Source organism: Brachycentrus maculatus, unplaced genomic scaffold (genome assembly GCF_059751285.1).
Source record: "Brachycentrus maculatus isolate JH-2025_06_01 unplaced genomic scaffold, ASM5975128v1 h1tg000404l, whole genome shotgun sequence".
Lineage (NCBI taxonomy): Eukaryota > Metazoa > Arthropoda > Insecta > Trichoptera > Brachycentridae > Brachycentrus > Brachycentrus maculatus.
Genome location: NW_028281153.1, coordinates 117,501 through 142,500, shown reverse-complemented (window position 1 = coordinate 142,500; position 25,000 = coordinate 117,501). Strand labels below are relative to the sequence as shown.

Below are 25,000 nucleotides of genomic sequence, written 5' to 3'. Positions count from 1 at the left end.
GTCCCTGAAGCGCAGGAATGACCACCTTGCCTTCATGTAAGTAATGATCAAGAGAATACTATGTCAATACTTTTTGTATGTTCATTTTTCCGTCTTTTTAATTTGTTTCAAAGTACTTTTTTCTACATTTTATATTTTTGTGTACCTACATTTTTTATGTACGAGTATATTTTTTTACTACTTTATTATTTATTTGGCAATTATTGTATATCTTTGAGTAATTCAGATAGTGCATTTGTCCCGTCACACAAATCACACAATCGACGCACTGCTAGCCTTGCGATCGCCGCAGTTAGGAAATCCAACCCAAATATTTTGTTTGATAAAGTAAAGTTTTCGATCTCTTAGAAAAGGTTCGCGGTTGTTTTAAAAGCGATAACACAGGATTTGAACTCTTGATGTTGTGCATCACAGTCGAGTTAGTACCTACTAATCCACATAGTAATAATTCTACCTGTACAAATTATCTGAATTTCATTGCATTATTTAAGAACGTTAGATCATCCTCTTTTTTTAAATATGTTAAACATTTTTATGTTTAACATATTTTTATATAATTTGAATTAGAAATTGAAATATGCGCACGTTTTTACATGCGCATAGAACGAACAATTTATTGCGAAACTGGGTGGGTGAGAGTGTGTGTGATGTGTGTGTGAAGCGAATGATTGTAAGGTTGGTAATAGAAGCAGAGGAAGACTGAGAAAAACTTGGCTTGATCAAATATTTCAAAGACAGGCGCCGTGGCGTAGTTGGGTAGACGCTCGACTGCGAAACTGGCATCACGGGTTCGATTCCCGCCAAGTGCAAAATAAATTCAAGAAAGATTTATTTTCAATTGGTCTGGATGTTTGTGATGTATTTTTACATTTATCTTCTTTTTCCTCACTATCCTAGCTGCAGACAAGCCCCTAAACGTAGAGGGTTTGAGGGTTATTTCTTTAAAAAATAAAAAAATAAATCTTGGAAGAGGTCATATCAGGAGTCGGAATAATCGGCGGGAATGTATGAGGAAATGCATGAATATGATGGAAGCGAAGATTGATTGCAAAGACAGACTGGTGTGGCGTTTTATCCTCTCTGCCTACCCCTGCGAGGAAGCGGTGCGATGCTTAGTTAGTTAGTTAGTTAGTAAGTTAAGTAAGCTCTAAGTATCAATAAAAAATTGCTTTAAGTAATAAGTGTGCAAAATTTCCGTAGCCTTGAAGCTGTCAAAAATTGGAGGGAAATTAATTCTCATGTTGCCGACTAACGGTTTTTCCGTGTTTTTTACCATGTGAAGAAAATGTATTAAATTGAAACAAACGGGGTTTTTGAGCTTTTACTTTTAATACAGAGAGGACACAAAGAAAGCCATTTAAATCATGGTAATTGAATATGAATCTTACATACTCCACTCCTTTAGATCAGCGCTCCGCAACCGGCGATACAGGTGTGCCGCGGTCAAATTCAATGTATTTGACATTTTTAAATTTTTCATTTTATATTTAATACACAATGACAAATTTGTCTTCATAATAGTGTCTAAAGAATAATTATTATAACCAAACAACTTTTCAATGGTATATACATATATTTCACCTATATATTTTAGCTTTTGGTGTGCAGCGGAATCCCAGGAAGAATATAATATACGGACCAATTGCAAAATAAATAAAGGAATAGGCAAATGAAAAAGAGTTAATTTTATGAAAATTGTAAAATGTTTATATTCTTAATTTTTCTCTCTTTTTTGTGTGCATATTAGGTTAAAATCGTTAAAAACAATAAAAAATGTATTAAAAAAGAACTCCACTGACAAGACACACAAGGTGGCTTGGTGGGCCTTTGAAAAAAAAAGTTCTAAATTTGTAAAATTTGTGATTTAAATAAATGTATCCAAATTAAAAAAAATTGTATCGTAGGTAAGAAAAGTTTTTGATGCACTGCTTTTGATACTTCTTCTTCAAACCCTTAACCGTACCCCAATGGTGTATAGGGCACTGCATCATATAAACGCGGTGTTGTTTTGATCGTTAAAACATGAAGGAAAGGTGATCAGCTCTCCGCTTCAGGTACAAAAGGAATCAATTGACCTTAGACCCATATAAACCAGTCAAAACGGTCTAACTTTATGTGTATATGGACAAAAATACAAATATTTTGTACATTAAAAGAATTGTTAACTTAGTCGTATCGTAATATAACATTCTCGTTATCATTCATCGTTCACATTAAGTTGTATTACACAAAGTGAACCATGAATGATAAGGAGAGTGTTAAAAAATACATATTTTTGTTATTCCTCATATTCGATAGAAAGTAAGTTTCTCCCTCAGTCGACTATTATAATATTTTTGCAGGATCTAGAAATAATATTATTTTAACATGAACAGCGAGAGATCGTTGGGCGTAGTGGATTTCATAAATTTCATAATAATATTATGATATTTGCACTCGACGGGGGAATGAAATACGTGGTTTCATTAATACTCCCCTAACGAAAAAACACACGTGTTTTTATATTAGAGAAAGGAGATGTGTTACCGTTTTTAAATTTTCTTTCTTCATTAGCTTATCGTAAAAACTACCTCATCATAAAAAAACAATGAAAATTTTTACGATATATTTTTAGATTTTCGGGTACATGTATTATAACATAACATATTTCACTCGTTCTACTTCTAATATATTAGATTTTGCAAAAGGTACATGATTATTATTTTTTAGCGTTTTTTTTAAAGTATAGAATATTAATTCTTAAAAATGCATAGATGGTTCGTCTCTTTTGAGACACCTTTTATATATAATGTTGAAATATCAATTTTAATCTTGATATAAGCAGCTCCTTGGCGAAGCATATCAATCATTCGAACACACTTAATGTTGTATAAATATAAAATTGACCATTCAACTCGTAAAATATTAAAAGTAGAAATGATCACTTGAACCAGCCAGTGATGGGTCATAACTTTTTTTAAATATCTTTTTTTTTTCAATCTTAACGTAAAATGGAATCGATAGATGGTGCTGCCAATTTTTAAATACTTTTAATATAAAAATAAAAACAGCTATAGATCAATTGAAATATCATATTAGAATTGTAAGCATAAATTTAAACTAAATTAATTTTAATGTATAAGTAACATAAATAATCGAATGATATATTTGGGAAGTTTTCGCATAGAAAGGGATAATTCCCAGCATTGATTATTAAAATATATTGGGGTAGTTTGCGCATCGAAAGAGAATACATAGGTATATTGAATACATTGCTATTACAAATGATAATTTATTTCAAGTTAAAACTTGAAATTAGATAAATTTTTTTGGTATTGAGAAGAGCCATAGGCTGTACAGCTCGACTGAGAAACTGGCGTCGCGGGTTCGATTCCCGCCCATTTTAAAATGAATTCAAGAAGTATTTCTTTTCAATTGGTCGGGGTTTTTATGGTGTAACATTCTTCTTCATCTAGGTTGAGATGTCAAGTGGAGAGAGCCAGATTTGTAACAAGGATTTGGACGCACCCATAATGTTGTGAATTTTTCAATACCTTTGATTATTTTTTTTTAAATTAAATTAAGATTTTTTTTAAAAGGAAACATTGATAATAATGGTGACGTATTTTGAAATAGTATATTATTAATTAATGTTTTATCTGAATTAAAATTTTTATGTATTTCTAAATTTTCTAAATTATTCATGACTTGACCTTTATTTGTAACAGAGTGTAATAATTTAAGTGTATAAGAGTCTTGTTCCTTAACCCCCCTCCCTATATTTTTTTACCTTTATATATACACCTAAATATATTTTTGTTCGTTAGTTTTAATTTGTACTAGAAGATGAAAACATCTGTCGTTTTCGAAACTAGTCGTAAATAAAAAATAAAACTCATTAAAGTGGTATAGCTTATTCGTCTTGTCATATTTTCAAAATAAGACACCACTAAATCTGATCTTCATATCCTCTTGCCTCATCTGTTTTCATCATCTGCATACCTTTTTTTGTACATTCTGTTTCCAATTTAAATATTTCTTTTTAAAAAATTGGACACAATTTATCCTGCATTGATTTTTATACAGGAAAACCTATCCAATTTTTTTTTTTAATTTAAGTATTCTTTAACATGTTTTTTTTTACACTGGATTACGTAGAGCAGTGGCCGAGGAACCGGGGTAAATTACCCCAAATAGGGTAAAAATTTAATTTTGGGGTGATAAGGACATTTTTCTAGTTTGCTATTTCAAAAACGTGTTAGTATTATTACAAACTTAATTCAGAAGTCGATTAAACGCCAAAGACTATTAAAATTGCTCTTACATCAAAAAGTCTCAATTTTGAAGTAATTGTACCAAACATGAAGCAACATCATATCTCCAAAAACTGAAAAGGAAACCTGAAAACCTGAATTTTTGTATAATCCAATTTGAGAATTTTATTTTATTTGTCTATTATATACTTGCAATTTTCATGTAACTTTTTTTTTATTTTTTGTCTAAATTAATTCATTAATTAAGTTTTATTTTAAATATACATTGATTGTCTTCGTTTCAAAATAGGGGGAGGGGTAATATCGACTTAATAACGGTAATAGCGACTATCGGCAAAAATATTTTGGGGTAATGGTTAAAAAGTTCTCCGACCGCTGACGTAGAACGATCTACGTATACGTATCAACTGTGTAAAGGTGGAATTCAACTTTTTTCCATTTTGATAGCGTTCAGCAATTATTCAAAATGAAAATGCAATCATAGCAATGATTCTGGCGACAATTTATTAATTCCTACGTCAAAAGTTACATTTTTCACATTCACAAATTAATTTACGAGTCTAATCTCGACGCAGGTACACAACAAAGCTAAAATATTCAAATGTGTGTTATTTAATTTTGTCAGTAAAAATTAATAAAGGAATATGTAAACAACTACTTTGCGTTGATAATTTAGTTTTTATTCTGTGTTTAATTTGTATTTTATAAACACTCACTGGCAAGTCGAATTGAAAAGATGAATTTCTACGTTCAGACAAAGTTATCCGGAAAAAAAGTCGCAGGACTCAAATGACAATGGGCAGGACATATTGCAGGACAGGACCCAACATTTTTACGATCGAGACCTTGGGAGAGCAAAAGAGGCATTGGAAGACCCCAAAAGAGATGGTTCGACGACATGTGGGGGGTAAAAATTGGCTACAAGCAGCATCCGACCGGAGGAGATGATAAAAAGGGGAAGAGGCCATTATCCAGCGGTGGATGACAGAGGGGTCATGAAGAAGAAGAACAAGATAACCCTACGTAAAGACAACCTACATTACATTTTCGATATCTCAACATAGATGAAGAATATGGTAGCTGGGCATTCAAAGGGCTTACAACCTAAGGCTTGCGACCTCTCATAGGCTGGTTAAATGATCACATTATGCATTTTTTCCCTACTAAATAAAAGCTCCATAAATCCAATCAATGATGGTTGTTGTAAACTCAATCACAGAACGTTATGAGATACGAGTAGATCATATATCGCTCACTAGTTTCAACAACGTCATATATCAAAAATCGACAATTTTCAGTTGGGCATATTTTCGGAATACCCCGAAAATTTACTTTATCCCAGCAAAAGCGGCATATTTTTAACTTAATATTAACCCGCTGCAGGACTGAAAGTGTTGTTTTTGCATTTAGAAGACAAGGTATTGTTTAATTTTTTTTTTAAATATAGGTACTAAATATTTATCAAATGGAGAAAAAAAAATCAGGTTTAACCTAAAAAGATCTGTTGCATAGTAAAAGTTCAATGAGTGGCTTGATATTTATTTTTAACACATTTTATTATACTATATTTTTAAACTTTAAAAACGATTTCCTTAAAAAGTTTTTTTTAAATATATATTGTAGTATGACGTTGTTGAAAGGCGTGAACGATATGTATACCTTCCAAAATTTGAGTTGTGTGGTTGTCAATTATGGGTAGAATGGTGAATATTACACGTGTGTAAAGTGATCACTTTACCAGCTTTTTACTGGTTGTAAGCCTTGTAAGTATCAAGACTTCCATATTCTCCCTCATTTATGTTGAACACTTTTTGAGTTTATAAACACGACTAGTTTTGAGAATTACAGATGTTCTTATCAACAGGTGAAAATACAAACAAATGCAGTTTGTATTTACAGGGCTTGCAATCTGTCATAGGCTGGTAAGGACACTTTATACACGTGTATAATTCACCATTCTACCTATGATTGACAACTACTAAAATAATGATAAAACAGTTTTTTTTAATATACAATATATTATAAAAAAATGTTAAATTCCGAAATATATTCTATGAAAATCATGCGCGTAAACACGTTAGACCTCTAGGGCGGCCGTTCGCGTTTTGAATATGAATGTTTTATATTTCAGCCTTTACGATAAGGGGTGCTATTTATGTGCATATGAGGTTACATTTAACGGGAAGGAAAACCCTCCAAGGGGATGTGGTGAATGTACAGGTTGGTAGACAGTAAAAATAAACGAGACACAAATGCGTAGGACTAAATACTTCGCTAAATAGATTTTCAAACAATTATTGCAACTTTTTTCGCACGCATATTTAATATTTAATTTTAAAATCATATTTACGTGTAGCAAGTGCTCCTAATGCGAACGCCAGCGACTGTACATAGAGTATAACGTCTGTGTGACGCAAAGGTGCTTTCAGTGGGGTGGGGGGAGTGGTATCCTGAAGGCTCGAGCGTGGGTGGGTTTTGTGGATAGTGACGTCACCAAGAGGCCTAATCAGCATTTCGGGGAATTTCCAGCTACCGCCTACCACAAAGCAATATTTCCCACTCGCATTGGAACATATACCAAATTTATTTAATGTATGAACGTGAAGCATGGAGTTGGTAAAGGAGGGATGAAAGTAGACTGAATGCAGTCGAAATGCGTTCTCTTACTGCGGAAAAACCATGTGTGATGGATAGGTACATGTTTCAATGGTGAAATAAGAAAAAAATGTAGGAAATATACGTAGGAAAGCTGATCATCCCTGCGCTAGGGTGATATTGAGTGAACATTACCGTGAAAAATTATTTATTAATTCGGCATGAACTTTGTGGAATGACATGTTGATTTTTTTTAATTAAACACTTGTAACAAACCACTTAATGACTTTTATTTTTATTATACACGAGTAATTTCGAAAACTTTTGATGTTTTCATCTACGGTGTAAGTTTTCGAAACTAGTCGTGTATTTAAAAATAAAACTCCTTAAGTAGTTTATTACAAGTGTTTAATTTAAATATATATATATATATATATATATATATATATATATATATATATATATATATATATATATATATATATATATATATATATATATATATATATATATATATATACATATTTTATATATATATATATATATATATATATATATATATATATATATATATATATATATATATATTTATATATATATGTATATATACATATAATATATATACGCATTTTTTTTAAAACTGTAATAAGATTTTAACTGGGGATCGAGATATATAATATATTTCATTTCACAATTTTTTTATTTATTAAGCCTCGACTGTTATTATTTTATCAATTTATTAATTTTATTGTTCTAGTCATTCGGCCTTCATTTTATTTATTTTTCAACAGGCACCGTGGTGTAGTTGAGTAGACTCTAGACTGCTAAACTGACGTTTGCAAAATGAATTCAAGAACGATTTATTTTCACTTCGTCTGGGCGTTTGTGATCTATTTTTCATATCTACCTGACCTTTTCTCAGTATTCTTCGTGAAAAATTGCGGCTTGCGGTTTATTCCTGCAAGTACATATTAAGTTAAATGTATTTTAAATAATGTATATGCCATATGAACTTTAGAGGTTCTCACATTTCACCTCAAGAAAAAGAATGAAACCAAATAATAAATAAAAAAATATTATTTTTTGACATCTCATCAAAGATGAGGAAGAATGTGGAAGTCTCGGCATTTACGGGGCTGACGACCGTCAGATTAAGTGATCACTTTACACACGTGTAACATACACCAATTCTACCCATTATTGACAACCACACTTCTCAAATTCTTGGAAATTCTATATATGTATATGAACCAATTTTGAAACATTGTTCTTGAATCACTAGAACTTCACTAGAGACATCTATTGGTGAGATGAAAAGATATAATCCTTCAAAGAAGCTTAGCTCTAGGCAGGAATTTACAAATTAATTGGGTTATATCTCAGGGTGTTTAATGATACACACTTTATCAACGCAAATATGCCAAATTTGCGTTTTGAAAAGGTAATATGAATTAATCAAGGGTTAAATTTAATAAAATTTGGATGAAGTCTTTGTTGAATTTAAATGCATAAGGTATCTTCTGCGTGCGATTAAAAACGTAGAATTTAAATGAATATTTTACTGACGCATAACTCAGCAAACAATGGATCTTTGTCAGACGGGAGGAATATCTAATTTAACATTCTCAACCTATAAAGGATTGTTTTAGACTGGTTTTGTGTTTATAACAGCCGATATAATTAATATTTTCATTCATCATTTTATTTTGGGAAATTCGCCTTCGAAAAAACATTTTTTTCGAAGGCGAATTTCCCAAAGTTGGCAATGAATGATGTCACAGAAACGATGCAGTTATTTTAATATTGGTAACATTGCTGAATTATTGGCGGCCCTTTTCGTTGATTCTATGGTAAAATAAATCATCTAATTTTGTTTTTGAATAACTTTTTTACCAAATAAAAAAATTATCATTTGACTAATGAAAATCTTTATCTGGACCTTTACATTTATTCAGTTAAGTGGAAAAGTGTCTGGCGCCAGTGTTGATACACTTTGGTGGCCGTTTTATCAATTCGTTTGTATACTACACCTGTCTTGTTCACAAATTTGAAATATGATTGTCGGACGACGCTATTTGCAAAAATTGTAGCATGTTCCAATAGAATGATTAATTTTGCGCCACCCTGTAAAAATAATAGCGAAGTATCCTTATAAAAGCAGTTTATTAAAGCTATGTAAGACCTAAAATGAATTAAATCCTTTCTTCGTATGATATTATTATCAGGATGAAATTAATATTATATGTAATAACATACAATGCGAGCTATTTCAGTTTATGGAAAAATCTTTTAACTATGGTAATTATGTATCGTCAAACGAATTATTTTGCGGCTTTTTGAATGCCAACACGCAATCCTGGCCATTATTTGATTAAAAGTTTTTGGGTTATAATATAATATATGACATGACGATATTCATGATGGTAATCATGTTTACCAACCAAAGAAAATTGAGTAAGTAAAATGCGACGCTGTTTTACGTAACAAATATTAAATTAAAACTCTCCGGTTATGAAATTATTTTTCTTTGATTTACTATTTCATAAGCATTCCCTATTCCAACATAGACGGCTGTTGTGAACTCACGTGTACTATTTCACGAGTTGGATCTATATATCGCTCACTCCTTTCAAGAACGTCATAAATAAAAAAAAACTTGATTTTTCAGGAGATCGTTTTGAATGTTTAAAAATATAATAAAATGTACTAAAAATAAATATCAAGCCACTTATTGAACTTTTTACTATGCAGCAGATCTTTTTAGGTAAAATCTAAAGGTTTTTTTCTCCATGTGAAAAATGTTATAATAATAATATTTAGGATATTTAAAAAAATAATTATGCAACAACTTTTCTTTCAAATGCAAAACAACACTTTCTGCCCTGTAGCGGGTAAATATTTGCTGTATTTACTGTAGTTAAAAAATATATCAGCCCTCCGCTTCAGGTACCAGTCCACGGTGATATTGAATAAATATTAGAGTGAAAAATTTGCTTATATTTATTTAACCCCCCTGGAAATCGAGCCCGGGACCTCCAGAACGGTAGCCGAGCGTGCTGACCATTACACTACGGAGGCAGGCAAAGTTGTACATCCTGCTATTATTATTCAGAAAATCTTTGAAAAGAGACACTAAACATTAAAAAGCTATTTATAAATGGGTAATGGAAGCGGGTAGATCTGAAATAAATCGCATGATTCGGTCATGTCGTGATTGCATGTCATTTTATAAATAAATATTGTAAAATGTGCCCTCGGCACGGGGAAACTCGGCGAGGGCACATTTTTGTATTTTTTTTATTTGTAATTATGTGTATGATAAAATAAAAATAAATAAATGTGGAGCATATTGAGTCCTCTAACACCCTCAAGGCTCCTCTGTCGGCCCTGCGCTTCTTGTACTAGTCCAGGATGATATCAAATAAACATGATAGTGAAAATCACCAATATTTATTTACAACCTCTGCGAATCAAACCCGGGACCTCCAGCACGGTGTCCAAACGCGCTGAGCACTTTTATTAAATTATTACCTAACCTTTATTTTTTATTTATATTTCAGGTAGGCATTCAAGTGTATATTTTTGTATGAAATAAATTAAACACCGCGACCATAAAATTTTATCGTGAATAAATTATTTCAATTTCATTTTAATCTCTTACGCCCCTCAATAAAAATTATTTTTTAATTTACATAATGCTTCCGACCCACATTCGAACCATAAATTACAATCCCAAAGCGTGACGGGCAAATACTGTCGAAGTATAAGTGTCCCTAATAATATAACATGTCCTAAATGTCGGACATTTTCCGGAAAAGAACGTCGTGACGTAATCGTTGCAATAAACCGAGGCGCCTAATCGCCGGATCGAGATGGCCAGTGTCCATATTTACTGCAAACGGCGAATCTCCCAGTGAGTTGGAAACAAAATGGCGGACGTGCAAGACGTCTCCTGGGATTTACGACATTTTTGCATTCAGTCTTGCGGCTGGTACGACAATCTGCTTGGGGGAAGGCAAGGACTATCAAATGAGGTTGATTGATCAGAACGTTTCAATCGGATGCACCACAACGCACATTTAAATGTTTAATGTTTAATGTAGTATGGTAGCCATTCTAGAAACTGGTGTGGTACCTACCTACTATTAAATCAGGGGTGTATTCGAGTACTAAGGTGACGACATGGCTACAAAGTTGATTAAATATATTTATTCATTTGGCGTTTAATTTGTAGAACTCTATATTTATATTTTAAATGTTAAAATGAAACACTGATTTGAGTATATTAAATAAATAAAAATATTATAAATATATTATAAATAAATAAAACCTGGCACAATCAGGTATGTCAAATACTTGAAAGCGGCCGGGTCAGGAGTCGTAATAATCGTCTGGTATGTATGAGGAGATGCATGAATGTAGAAGAGGCGAAGAATGTTTGCATAGACAGAGTGGTGTGGCGTTCGATTCTCTCTGCCTACCCCTGCGGGGAAGCGGCGTGATGCTTATTTAGTTAGTTAGTTAGTTAAATAAAAATTTGTGACAATTGTTTTGCCTTGTGTGTGGCAGTAGTTTGATAATGCTCTAAAAAAGCCAAACAATTGTCCAGAATTTTTATTTTATTTATGCTTTATTTGAAATAAAATATACAACTTAGTAGGCGCAAATCAATGATCGATTTTTAAATTAAAATACAGTGTTTTAAACTTTCCGTACGTAAACTAAACATTGCTAATTTATTTACAACATTTTGAGTGTGTCCAAATACTTGTTCACAAAATCTGGATTATCTCCAATTACAGGAGTTATTTTCATATTATTTTTTGACATCTCATCAAAGATCTCACATACTAATATAAGAGTTTCTGCTTAATAAAAAAGCTTCTTTACATCTCACCAATAGATGTCTCTAGTGAAGTTCTAGTGATTCAAGAAGAAGGTTTCTAAATTGGTTCATATATATAGAACTTCCAAGAATTTGAGTAGTGTGGTTGTCAATAATGGGTAGAATTGGTGAATGTTACACGTGTGTAAAGTGATCACTTAAACCAGCCTATGACGGTCGTCAGCCCCGTAAATGCCCAGACTTCCATATTCTTCTTCATCTTTGATGAGATGTCAAAAAATAATTGCTAATTTATTTATATTCTTGTGATGCGTATAAATACAATACTAAAATATCAAATGGGTTCTGTAAGAAGATTTATTTTATTCAATATTTGAAAAGCTGTTTAGAAATATTGCAACTAAAGTAACAAAAACTGACTTTACCTTAATAGTTTATATTGTATTTAAAAAAAATAAAAAAATAAAAAATTTTGAGCATTTAATTTTTATTTTTTATTAATGTAATTTTTATAAAACAACAGGAAGGAAAATATAGTTTATGCATTCACGTTGTTTATTAATGTTCAAGTTAACATCGGGCCGTTTAAATAGGGTAACTCTGCTCCAATTGTAGTTAAAGAGATCAAAGAAGAAGAAGAAGAAGAAGAATGGAAATAATATTTGTTGAATTTTGTTAATTTTCTGGCTTTGAATGCATAATTTAATTCTTAATTTAATTCAATTGAAAGGATGGGAGATTTGGAAAAGATAATGCGAAATATATAGCCGAACGAATATTTCGAATATCATTTTTTTTATGAAATTATTCATTTTTCGTATTTTTATAAATGCAAAGAGAATCTTAAAAAAACATTTTATATGTAGAGTACATAAAATCCAATATTCCTCCCTAGTGAAAGTATTCAATTCGTTAATTGGTTTTAATAAAAGATAGTGCTTTTTCTTAAACTGTGCATAACCCTAAGTGGTGCAGTGTAATTAGTAATTACTATACTGCAAAGCAAAATAAAAATTCTTAGTCGAGTCTGATTATTTACATTTCCAATACCATTAGTTTTAAGCACGCTACTTTTTTTAATAGTTTACTTTAAAGTGCATTAAAAAATGAATGAAAAAGTATAGTATTGGTTGGCTGGCGCCTTTAAGAATTTTAGTATTATTACAAATATATTATTTGTTCATTGTGTAATATTGCATTAGTCATACCTAGTTAAGTCGGGGGAAGATGCCTCATGGGGGAAGACGCTTAACCTCACCTAATTATTTCCTATGCGTTAGATGTCACTGTAATGACCAGTTTTAGTGGTCACTGGTCACTCATCAGTAGCCTACCGCATGTGTCAAAGTACGGCGGACTGTGGACGAAAATATTTTTATGATGAAAAAATCCTCGTCTCTGTTAAGTTTTAAGAAACGCAGTAACCAGTTTCATATATCTTTGTTATACTAGCTGTCTATCATATCATCCCTTCCTTAGGGTTCCTCCATGGTTCACCATCCCTCCTCTAACTCTTTACAATAACTTATTCCCTTTATTTTCTTCATTTTCATCCATTTACAGTATCATAAAATCTACAATATTATAATAATTAAATTATTTAGACTACAACTCTATTTGTGTTTTTTAACCTAGTTATGCATAAGCAGTATCTGTCTATTAATTTTAAAGGGTAAAGGTTTTACGTTTTAAAGGTTTAAGAGGTTTTAAAGGTTTAAGAATAAACCTTTAAAAGTAGAAAACCTTGACTACGGCTAAGTTAATATAAAACTAATTTTAACGTTCAAGAAAATAAAACGTAGCCTAATAAAAGATGATATTGCTATTTTAATCAAATCACTATTTGTAACACAAAAAAATCATTGCTGATGTTTTTGATTTTGCAATACATTTTATATTATTATTTTTGAATATTCATTGAATGTCAGTAACTAATTTTTTTTCAGCTGGATTTTTGCATAATAAATGACCCGAAAATATTTATATAAATTGTAGGTACCTATTTAGGGAAAAAAATATAAATTGCTTATGGTTTTTCGCGATTTCTTTATGGAATTGACTTATAGAACAGTAAAGTGTTTATGGTACAATTTTAGCATTGTGCTGTTGGCTAACTTGCGAAAAGAAGGTCGCACTTCCGGATAAATCAGTCTGTGAATATTTTGGAACACGAGGGTTATTTTTGATTGGTTGAATTTCGAGTTAGCCGAATAGCGCGGGCTTTGTCACATCCTGTTATGCCATATGCCTGGCAGTGTGATTTGTGATTTTTATGTAATTTCAAGTTTATTCCGCCGCATGCAATGAATACAGCGGATTAGTAATGGTGTTTCAAAAGGGCCATGGATCAAACTAAATCGGTGAGTATTTTGAGATTTGCTGTCGTTTTGTTTCTTACCACGATATTGCCTTTTCTCATGTGCGCATTCTAAGACTAGCCATTTCATCACAAAATGTCTCTTTACAGAAAGTCTATGCACGTGGGAGGTAAGTTATACTGTTTATTTTGTGTAATAAAACATCCGGAATGCATGTGAAAGCACTTATTATGGTCATTCATCAACAACTTTACGAGCTATCGTCAACCGGCTGTATGATCGTGCGATTACGCCATCTTACCATACTAAAATATCCCGCATATTTTTTTTTGTGTAGACACCGGACAGTCGAGAAAACCTAAATTTATGAATAATTACATCAATTCAAGCATCGAGAAATCCCTTTAAATCATTTGTTTACTCTAAATGAGTGTAAATATGGCGGTGTTTCGATAAATATGTCCCAAAATTTAGTCGAGACCACATGTTAATTTCCATATTTTACTCTTTACCTCGTTAATTGTGTGTTTCTATTCGGTTAATAAGTGATTTGGATTGATTTTATGTCTCATCAAGTTATGATACGTATTGTAGCCGAAGTAAACGCGTGTATAAGTCGAGCGTTGTGTATTTTGTACTACCTAACCTACAATATTGTCATTACTGGCAAAAAACGTTAAGTGAAAAGTCCGCTGTTTTGACTTTAAAAATAATTATGTAACATTGTTCGGTTCAGTGATTCAAATGTACATTATTGTTCTCTCGAATCCCTGATAATACTGGACGATTTGTCAAAGAGTGTGTAAATTACGAAGGTCTAAACTTTCGATGTTGATTATTTCAAAACAGGAGTGTTTTCGACTTGAAGTTTTTTGTTAGTATGACTCGCATAGGCGAGGATCGTGCGTGAAATTTTGTACTGTCATTCTGTAAATATAGGTATTCATAGTTTAGCGGTTCGTTTTACTAATTCATAATAATTGTTCCAACAAATGACGTCCCTCGATCTCGATTGATGCCCGTCACGAAATTATCGATGAAAAACGCCAGCGGGAAATAACGACGTGAAAAATATTGCAGCCTGGTAGGTGATCTTTTTGTAACCCGTTTTTTCAATTAACTTTCCGCATGGTTATATTGCATGGTAACATATATTATAATACAATTAATAAACCGAGCACTTCCGATGTTCCAAATTGTGATAAAAGGTTAGTAAAGTTAAACATTTTAATATGTGAGGTTATGTGACTATTGACATTCTAGGGGTCATATTCCAAAACAATGTTATATTTTTGCTTCTAGAACTGAACGTATGTTTCTTTTAAAAACTATTACATAGTGAATACTATGTAGATAAATTTGCTATGAACCTGTTCAAAATTATTTCATTAATTGATTCGGCAGTCACATTGTGATAGTATCTATCCATTTTGAATTTAAGTTATACTTGGTAAATACCACTATTTCTTAACCTTTTAACCGCGTTAACTTTGTTCCTGAGAGACGCCCGTGCGCGGCGGTTTCTCGCCGTTTTTTAAATGATTACTTTTATCATGTATTTAGTTATGAAACGATTTATTTTCCTAAACAAAAACATTCAATGGGATTCATTGTGCCTTTTTGGTACTCTATAATACACGTGTGTCACATTATTCTTGAAATATATCGTAATATAAACAAATTAGATCGTAACATAAATAAATCAAAGCACGCATCGTGTGTCACTCTTACCCACTGGCGATGCGTAGCGTCGAGAGTGAGACAGATATAGGGCATGATTATGGCGCGGACTAATTACCGACCGCAAGAAAAATCAGGGATCTGTTGTTTTATTTATCCTTGTGATGTTACAAATTATTAGTCAGATATTTCAACAGATGTCATAAGGCCGACATTGACGTATTATTTTATCCAAAGTTCCACACCATGAAAAAATCCCTCCAAGTTGAACTGAGGTTCGAAACTTGGAGCAAAGTGAAAACACAAACGCTTATGTCAGCCGCGTATGGGGCATGTCTTGTGAAAACACATACGGTTATGCAAGCCGCGTGGATCCGGTTAAAATCTATTGTGACATCATTTTCAAACACCGTATTAAAATGATGTGGATTGTATCGAAACATATGTCACAATAGATTTGAAGAAATACTGGTATTTACCAAGTAAAACTAAATTTAAAATGTTAAAAAAAAAATAATTTGCTGATATTCTATGCTTTGACTTTTAAATATTCTTTGTTATAAGCATAATTTTTTTCTCAAAAATGTAAACATTTAAAATCATTTTGATTAAATTCATTTATATACCTCTTTTTATCTGTATATAATGATGGATAGGGCACTAAATCATTATGCAGTGTTACCTGAATGCAAGTTAAAATACGAGTTACATTAAAAACGTTTCAGTTTGTCAATGCCCTTAGTCAACGAAACATGCGACATCGTTGGATGTGTGCTTAATACCTCTACCAGTTCACCAGAATGCCTCTTAAACTGTTATTTTCTGGATGAATGATAGTTAATATCAGAGCCCGAAACAGCCTTGCAGTCCAATTGGGAATCGAACCTTGCGTATTCTTACTTGGGGCCAAGGACGTTGACTACTGCACTACGATGATTGACACTTTAACAAATTATAATTCATTTAAATGGAAATCACTACTTCACTGTTTAATGTAACGAAGGAACGGTAGCAATGACACAGCAAATAACATGATATTGCCTTAATAAAATCGTAAAATACAACATTTCATTCCACCAAAGCTAATACACTTAAAAGAATAGCACGGAATGTTGCAATAATTAAAAAACAAATCTGCCATTTTATAATGGTCTTCTTCTAACCCTTATCCGCACCCAATGGTACATAGGGCACCGCATCGTATTGATTCAGTGTTATCTTGATTGTTACTTATTATATGAAGGCAAGGTGATCACTCCTGCGCTCAAGGACCAGTCCAGTTTAATATTAAATAAATATTATAGTGTGAAAACACTAACATTTCTTTTCACCCCCCCCCCCCTGGGAATCAAACCCGGGACCTCCGGCACGGTAGCTAAACACGCTAACCATTTCACTACGGAGGCAGTATATAAAATATATAAGGTATATAAAGAGGTGCCTCCGTATTAAAATAACACCACTAAAGTGAAATAGCACATATCTCATTTTGTCCAATGCCATTTGCTATTTTAAATATTGTAAAATAAGTTATGAATATTTCATTAGATTTATGTTCTGTACTGACATTTCTCGGTGAAACCGCATTTCATTAAAGGAAGACCGAAAAAAACTTGGCACAATCAGGTATGTCAAATACTTAAAGCGGCCGGGTCAGGAGTCGTAATAATCGTCGGGTATGTATTAGGAGATGCATGAATTTAGAAGAGGCGAAGAATGTTTGCAAAGACAGAGTGGTATGGCATTCAATTCTTTCTGCCTACCCCTGCGGTCCTTTCCGGGAGTATAGACGTAAATGTACGTCGGTGTAAATTTTCCTTAAAGGAGATATTAAAGGAAAATCGACGTTAATGAACGTTGAAGTCCATGTGTCAGTTAGTATGATGTAACTTGTATAGCAATGACATCTGTGGATATTTGTGTGTAATTTTGTCATAATTCAAAAATATTTCGAAGAGGTGTTTTTTTTATTTTTTTTTATTAAGTAAACATAGTTACTATCTTCATAATACATCGATTTAATGAAAAAAAAATTTTTTTCATGAAAAAAGAACCCACTCCCCAGAGAAAGTCAGACATCAATTTTTGTACTCCCGCAAAGGTTAAAAAGGTGTGTCGAGATGGTTTGGGCGTTTGAATTGAAGAATGTATGGTAAAGCAAATTTATCCATCATTGGGTGTTGATAGGTTTCATACAAGTCATAGCGAACGATGAATGATAAGGAGTGTTATATTACCATACCACAAAGTTAACAATGCTTTTGATGTACAAAATATATTCATACAAGTCTTTTGAGGATAAAAAAAGACTGAGAAAGGTCTTAAAATCTTATGTGTTATTATTTTTTGGTAGTCAATAGTTTGGCACCCTTTGGTGGCTATATCTCCCACACTATATTTGTCCGCTGTATTTTATCATCAAAGCGTTCAAGCAGCTTATAAAAGGTGTCAGCCATTTTTGAAAAGATTATAACCTTTTTTTGGAATATGACTCTTACACCGTTATCCACCTACTTAGATGTCCAGAGGCATGGTTTTTAAAAGGTTTCGGGTAAGGTAGCGAAATTGTGAAGTTCTGATATTTTTATGACAACAGAGCGCTGGATTTTTTCACAAATAGCTTTGAAACTCCGTAAATGATGACAAAATGTTTGATCAAACACCTATGTTGACCCTTTGCCCGTACCACATATGGCCAAAAAATAGGCCCTTGCGGATTTGTCCGTACCTGGTACAGCCTACACCGGTGAAGAAATAGCTCTAACTGGTTTTACCATATTATTTTACGAGATTTTGTCCGCCTCCGTAGTGTAGTGGTCAGAACGTTCGGCTACCGTACTAGAGGTCCCGGGTTCGATTCCTGGGGGGGTCAAATAAATATAAATGATTTTGTCACTCTAATATTAATTCAACATTACCCTGGACCAGTACCTGAAGCAGAGGGCTGATTACCTTTCCTTCCTGTGTTAATGATTAAGATAACACTGCATTTATATGATGCAGTGCCCTATGCACCATCGGGTGCGGGTGAAGGTTTAAAATAATAGAATAGTTGAATGTATTCTCACAGGGTGGCTGTATGTGTAGTGGACTCTGTTGCCCGATATCGGTATTATTTCCTGTGTTTTGATCATATCTTATATTTGAGTTTTTTTTAAATCTGCTCTTTTTCCAAACAAAATCTTAATTAAATGTCATCAGTCAAAGGGTTAAAGATCATGGGGGTCAGAAGATCAATGAAAGGTTATGAAAGACCTATCATTATGATACATATTTGTCATTTTGTTTGCTGAAACTTGTTATCAACGTTGACAAATAAACCCCTGGTGATTATCAAGATGGGACGGTGTACCATTCATAATGACTTCACAGAACTGTACCTGCATGCAATATAGTAGGGTTTTTCACAAATCTGAGATAACATTTTAGACATATTGAATATTTAATTGCTATTCATATAATTCTAATACAATAATGTTAATAATAATGTATAAAAATTATGTTTTCCTCCTATGATTTTCTAAGATTAAAATTAGACATAAAACGGATAGCCAGTCGTCTAAATGTCCGAAATGTCCATAACAACAGCTGAAATGTCACCAATCCATTTGTTGATATTTAAAAACATCTGTGTTATAAAAAATGCAAAAAAATCACCCTTAATTTCTTTTTTTACTATTAAAAAAAATACATTTCATTAATTCGGCTGTCCAAACTTAAAACACAGTAAGGGACATTTTTTTGTAGTACATTTTTTTTGCATTTTTGGACTAAGTAGAATCTACTTAGTCCAAAAATTAAAAAAAAAACATACTACAAAAAATGTCCCTTACTGTGTTTTGAGTTTGGACAGCCGAATTGATCCGGCAGTCTTTTTGTGGTAATTTTTATCCATTTGCTTTATTCGGTAAATACCACTATTTCTTAAAATCTATTTATTAATCTATTTATTTCTTAAGATAGCTTTATTTACCAAATAACTAAGATATAGTAGTATTTACCAAATACTACTATATCTTAGTGACACCTGTTTCGATGCATTACGTATCATTTTCTAACACCGTATGTGAAGCAATGTCTAAATTTTAGTGTTATAACCTTAGGATGTTGAAGGATGAAGAGGGGATAGGAGCTTTTTCTTATTTTATTATATTTTCTTTAAGTGTTATGTTACTTTTGATTTAAAAAGGTAATAAATAGTTCAAAATAAGAAACAGCTTCATCCTTCAATGTCCCAAGGACACAACTCTAAAATTTAGACTCAGCTTCACAAATGAATTTTAAAATGATATAGAATGCATCAAAATACATGTCAAAATAGATTTTTTAGAAAAAGTAGTATTTACCAAGTAAAATTTCAATTAGAAATATGAAAATACGTATTTAAAAAAAAACCTTTTTTCTGTTAATTAAAGTAAGATTTTTTTAAACTCAACACAGTTACTTCTTATCGGTCACCGATGATTAATGCGCGATAAGGAAATGTTTGTGGATTTCAACTAAAATATACATTTATCTTGGGAATTTGTATTTTTCAGCTGGCACATACTGAGATAATAAATAGTTAACCAAAAGCCAATATCTTTTATCATAACACGGACACTTTTACCTAGATAGAAAATAAAATTTTAAAACAGAAATTGTTTTATAACTTTTGTCTTATGTAACTAGATTGGTAAATGGTTTGGACTCTGAATTATTACTTAGTATTTATTTGATGTAAATGTATGTATCTTTTCAAAGTTATGTGATTTTGTTTTGATCGTGATTGTGTTCAAACAATTGTATTATTTACTGTAAACTTTGCCTGTTTCTTTAAAGAAAAATGTATTTGCAAAAAACTACATCCTCAAAAAAAAATTATCTGATTTATTTGACTCAATTTACTACTACTGCCATTACGCCGTTTTCCTGCAAGGGTACTCAGAGAGGATGGAATGCCACACTCGTCTGTCCTGACCTACTGATTCCCTAAAAATAGTTTTAAGTATGCAAACTTTGAAAAATATCTTAACCTAATAAAAATACCTCTTGTAAAGCTGGTAATCTTAATGTAAATATTTCAATACAATTTGAGTCTACAATCTAAATTTTTTTTTGAAGTTTTTTGCTGATACTATGGCGCATTTTATATACTTTATAAAATCAATAAAACACAAACTTTGTTTGTGACCACTTTTATTTTTGGTATTTTGGTTGCGACAAACACCTTGTCTTCTTCAGGTAGTATGTATCCATCCCGAAAAAGACAAGGTGTTTGTCGAAACTAGCTGGAATAAAGTGGTTGAAAACAAAGTTTGTGTATATAACAAACTTTGTTCCATCTATGCTGAATATGTAATTGTTTTCGATTTTATTGAAAATCAATGGCTAACATATGCTCTAAGATAATAATATTGATTTTTCACTTAAAGCATTCTGGACTGACCATTAAGTATTCATGGAAAGACTTTACAATTCCATACTTTAGATTATAGGACATTAATTCAAAGCAGACAATAGAATATCAGCCACCTTATCAAAATGTATTGAAACTTATCAAACTCCAATAACGTTTGGCCCAAGTTCAGATAACATGGAGTTATCAATATTTAGTTAATGGCTGTTTAGCAAATCTTGCGTATTCCATCAGTGTGATTTCAACTCTCTGTGAGTGAAATCTAATATGTTATTTTTAATTAATCTCTTTGTAAAAAGTGATAGAAAACATCTAATGTTATGAATAATTGCGTCAGTTTTATAGCTAATGTAATAAGCAATATTACACTTTTGTAGTTGTTCATTTTTCTTATCGGTAATTTGTTTTTAATGTGAGAATTATATTTGTTACAAATTGAATTTCTTCTGACCTTCATCCGCTCCCAATGGTGCATAGGGCGCTGCATCAGATTGACGCATTGTTAAGTTGATTGTTAATTTATCGAAAGTAAGGTGGCCAGTCCAGGGTGGTAAAATAAATATAAAAGTGAAAACACTTTAGTTTTGCGATAACCGTTACATCATAGTTGAACTATCCATAAATCTAACTGGTTCAGGTTTTGGTCCCGTGGTTAATGTCGCAGAGTCCTAGCCAGATTTTATAGGTTCTATTCCACTCTGAGAAAATTTGATTAGTGTTATTTTTAGCCATCAGCTTAGGTTAGGTAAAACTAAAAATAATATAAAATTGAAATATTTGTTCATTTCACAAGCAATTTTATTTTAATAAAAATAAATATAAACTTTTCAACCGAGATCATCACAAAGTATTATGTCTTAACATGTAATTTCTTTATTTTTATCAATATTTTGCTGCTTTTAAATTGGAGTTAAATATTTAAGACATTGATAATCTGATGTTGCTCCTATCCGAGAACGGATGGCCAAATCCCTCCGCCATTTTTGTGTCTAGCGCCTGGAAATTGTCGACGACTGGCAGTCTTCCCCTCTAGTTTGTCGTAGTGTTCCCTCTGTGATGTACTAATTGTGCAGTGTTGGTTTCAGGAGTATGAATTCCTAGACTTGTCGGACATAAATGAGGAAGAGAGGAGCAGCCTAGCGAGTGCACTCTTCCCCGCCAGCGTGCCCTGGCCGCACACCGCACCCCCCTCCTGGGAGACACACTACGGTGAGCCCCGCAAACACACTTATGCAAATAATCATCATCAAAGACACATCGCTCACTCCTTTCAACAACGTCAAATAGCAAAAATCGACAATTTTCAGCTGTGCATGTTTTCGGAATGCCCAGAAAATGTTCTATATCCCAGCAAAAGCGGCATATTTTTAACTTAATATTTACCCGCTACAGGGCAGAAAGTGTTGTTTTTGCATTTTAAAGAAAAGGTATTGTTTAATTATTTTTTTTAATTTTCTAAAGATTTTTCAAATGGAGAAAAATCATTCAGGTTTTACCTAAAAAGATCTGTTGCACAGTAAAAAGTTCAATAAGTGGCTTGATATTTATTTTTAATACATTTTTTTATATCTTTAAACTTTAAAAACGATCTGAAAAACCAAGTTTTTTTGAAATATGACGTTGTGTAAAGGAGTGAGCGATATGTGAAATAAGGATGTGTGAATAGATGTTTGAACGGTGACAAAAGGGATGTAAAAATCATATTCGTCTTCTCTTCTTCCCAAGAATTTACAATAGATATGGGAGTAGAACACTTCAACGTATAGTTCCAAACATGGAACATATCTAACGCGTAAAACGAAAAAAAGGTACCGTAGAACGGGTCTACTTGAACTTTGATGTGTTACTTGAGCCCAGTACAAAAAAGATTTAAATCTGTGTGTGGTCTACAATAATGAACGTATTGTGGCAATAAGTGTCACCTGTCAGGGAAACAATGAATCATGTCGATACGTTCATTATTGTAGACCAAATACAGATCTAAATATTTTTTTGTTCTAGGCTCAAGTAACACATCAAAGTTCAAGTAGCCCCGTTCTAGGGTACACTAAAATAAAAACAAAATATGGTAAAGAGGTTTCCTTGTTTAAAAATCAATTCAGGATATCATAAACTAAAATTTGTTCATAAACTAAAATTACCTTTATTTTATTTAAAAAATACTTTCAATGAAAAATCAGAGGTAACAAAAATTGTTCACCTAGCCCTCTTTCGCATACTTATCTGCACATAGTACTGAGTAAGTATATGCGAGGGATGTAAGAAATTTCCAATTACTCTTGCGCATTTTCAAATAAATATTTGATTTTTTTTTGCACAGCGTTATTTAAATTGTATTCCCATTTCCTTTCCAGCACTGGGTATATTAAAAAATGATTGTTTTTAATATACCCAGTTTTTCAACCAATTCAAGTATGTTTGCTTAACTAATTTGCTGCCAATTTCACATAGGTGTCAAAATAGACACTGTAAAAACTGAACTGTGTAGGTGACAGTTAAGTCTTTAAAAATGACATTGAATGGTTGATGATGTAATATGACATTCTGTTCCGTCGCCGTGTTAATCTGCCAATTATTGTTGAATTGTTTGATACGTCATAAATTTTATATCACACATAAGTGGAGAGAAGGCCTTGTAAAGCTCCGACCACAATGGGTATCTAATAAATAAGTTACCGTTTCATGAAATATGTATTCAATTTATTCCGCTGCACATTCCCATTCTACAAAAGTACCATAAACTAATGACTACAATATTTCCGCTGTAATGGAACAATTTATATTTTTTTAAAGAATTATGTACTTTTGAAAAAAATCCATATTGTCAGTAAGCAAAAAATTTAAATAATATTCAACTCCAAGTCATCTATTTCAATCATGAAATTTTTTAAGCTAAAAGCTAAGAAACAATATGAAAAATATTCCAATTTTATAGTGTTAATTTTTTTTTTAATTGTGACAATGATACTCAAATATTGTTTTCGTCTGATTTTAATCAGAATATTTTTATTTATTTATTAATGCTAACCGAAAGTCATGACAGTAACCATAGTCTTGTTTAGTTTTACATACATAAAATTTAAAAACAAGTCTTTTCATTGTTTATGGATAAATTAAAAAAAACAATTCTTGTTCATTTTATATAAATAAATTAAAAAAACAAGTCATAAATATTTGTCAGATATTTTGTAAAGAATTGTTTGACTGTCGCTTTAGTTCTCTTGGCTTTGAATGCCCCATTTGTGGTTAGAGATTTCTCTCATTTGTTTTTTAACGATATACGAATGCACTCCGAACAATACAATATGTTACATCCCACCATAGTTCATTTATGCATACTGAAAACAAATTCGCAGTAAGAAATGATGATCATGTTAAAATGATTCATTCAATTTTCTATTTTTAAAAACATACTCTATTCTACTTATACTTAGCTAAAACATTTCATTTTAGCTAAAAATAGTTGGAAATATCGCTCACTCCTTTCAAGAACGTCATAAATCAAAAATTGTCAATTTTCAGTTGTGCGTGTTTTCAGAGTGCCCAGAAAATGTACTATATCCCACCAACAGAGGCATATTTTTAACTTAATATTTACCCGCTACAGGGCAGAGAGTGTTGTTTTTGCATTTTGAAGAAAAAGTATTGTTTGATATTTTTTTTAAATATTCTAAAAAAATTTCAAATGGAGAAAAAAACTTCAGGTTTTACCTTAAAAGATCTGTTGCACAGTAAAATTTCAATAAGTGGCTTGATATTTATTTTTAATACATTGTATTCATCCGCCTCCGTAGTGTAATGGTCAGGTCAGCACGCTTGGCTACCGTTCTGGAGGTCCCGGGTTCGATTCCCAAGGGGGGTAAAATAAATATAAGTGATTTTTTCACTGTCATATTTATTCAATATTACC

At 32.0% G+C, this 25,000-nt stretch overlaps 1 protein-coding gene across 7 annotated transcripts in view; it reads left to right on the top strand.

Moving 5' to 3' along the window:
• Window positions 1–13,814: 13,814 nt before the first annotated feature.
• LOC148302866 (uncharacterized) overlaps window positions 13,815–25,000 on the top strand; it is a 34,302-nt gene continuing 23,116 nt past the window's right edge. For 3 of the 7 annotated variants that reach the window (XM_088270921.1, XM_088270919.1, XM_088270920.1), the window contains exons 1-2: window positions 13,815–14,054; window positions 22,176–22,299. In XM_088270921.1, the coding sequence (XP_088127047.1) occupies window positions 14,037–14,054; window positions 22,176–22,299 (142 nt within the window). In that variant the 5' untranslated portion in view covers window positions 13,815–14,036. Of the gene's footprint in view, window positions 14,055–14,161; window positions 14,182–15,062; window positions 15,097–22,175; window positions 22,300–25,000 lie in introns of those variants that run through there. The other 4 variants (XM_088270923.1, XM_088270922.1, XM_088270924.1 and 1 more) reach the window with 4 other exon arrangements.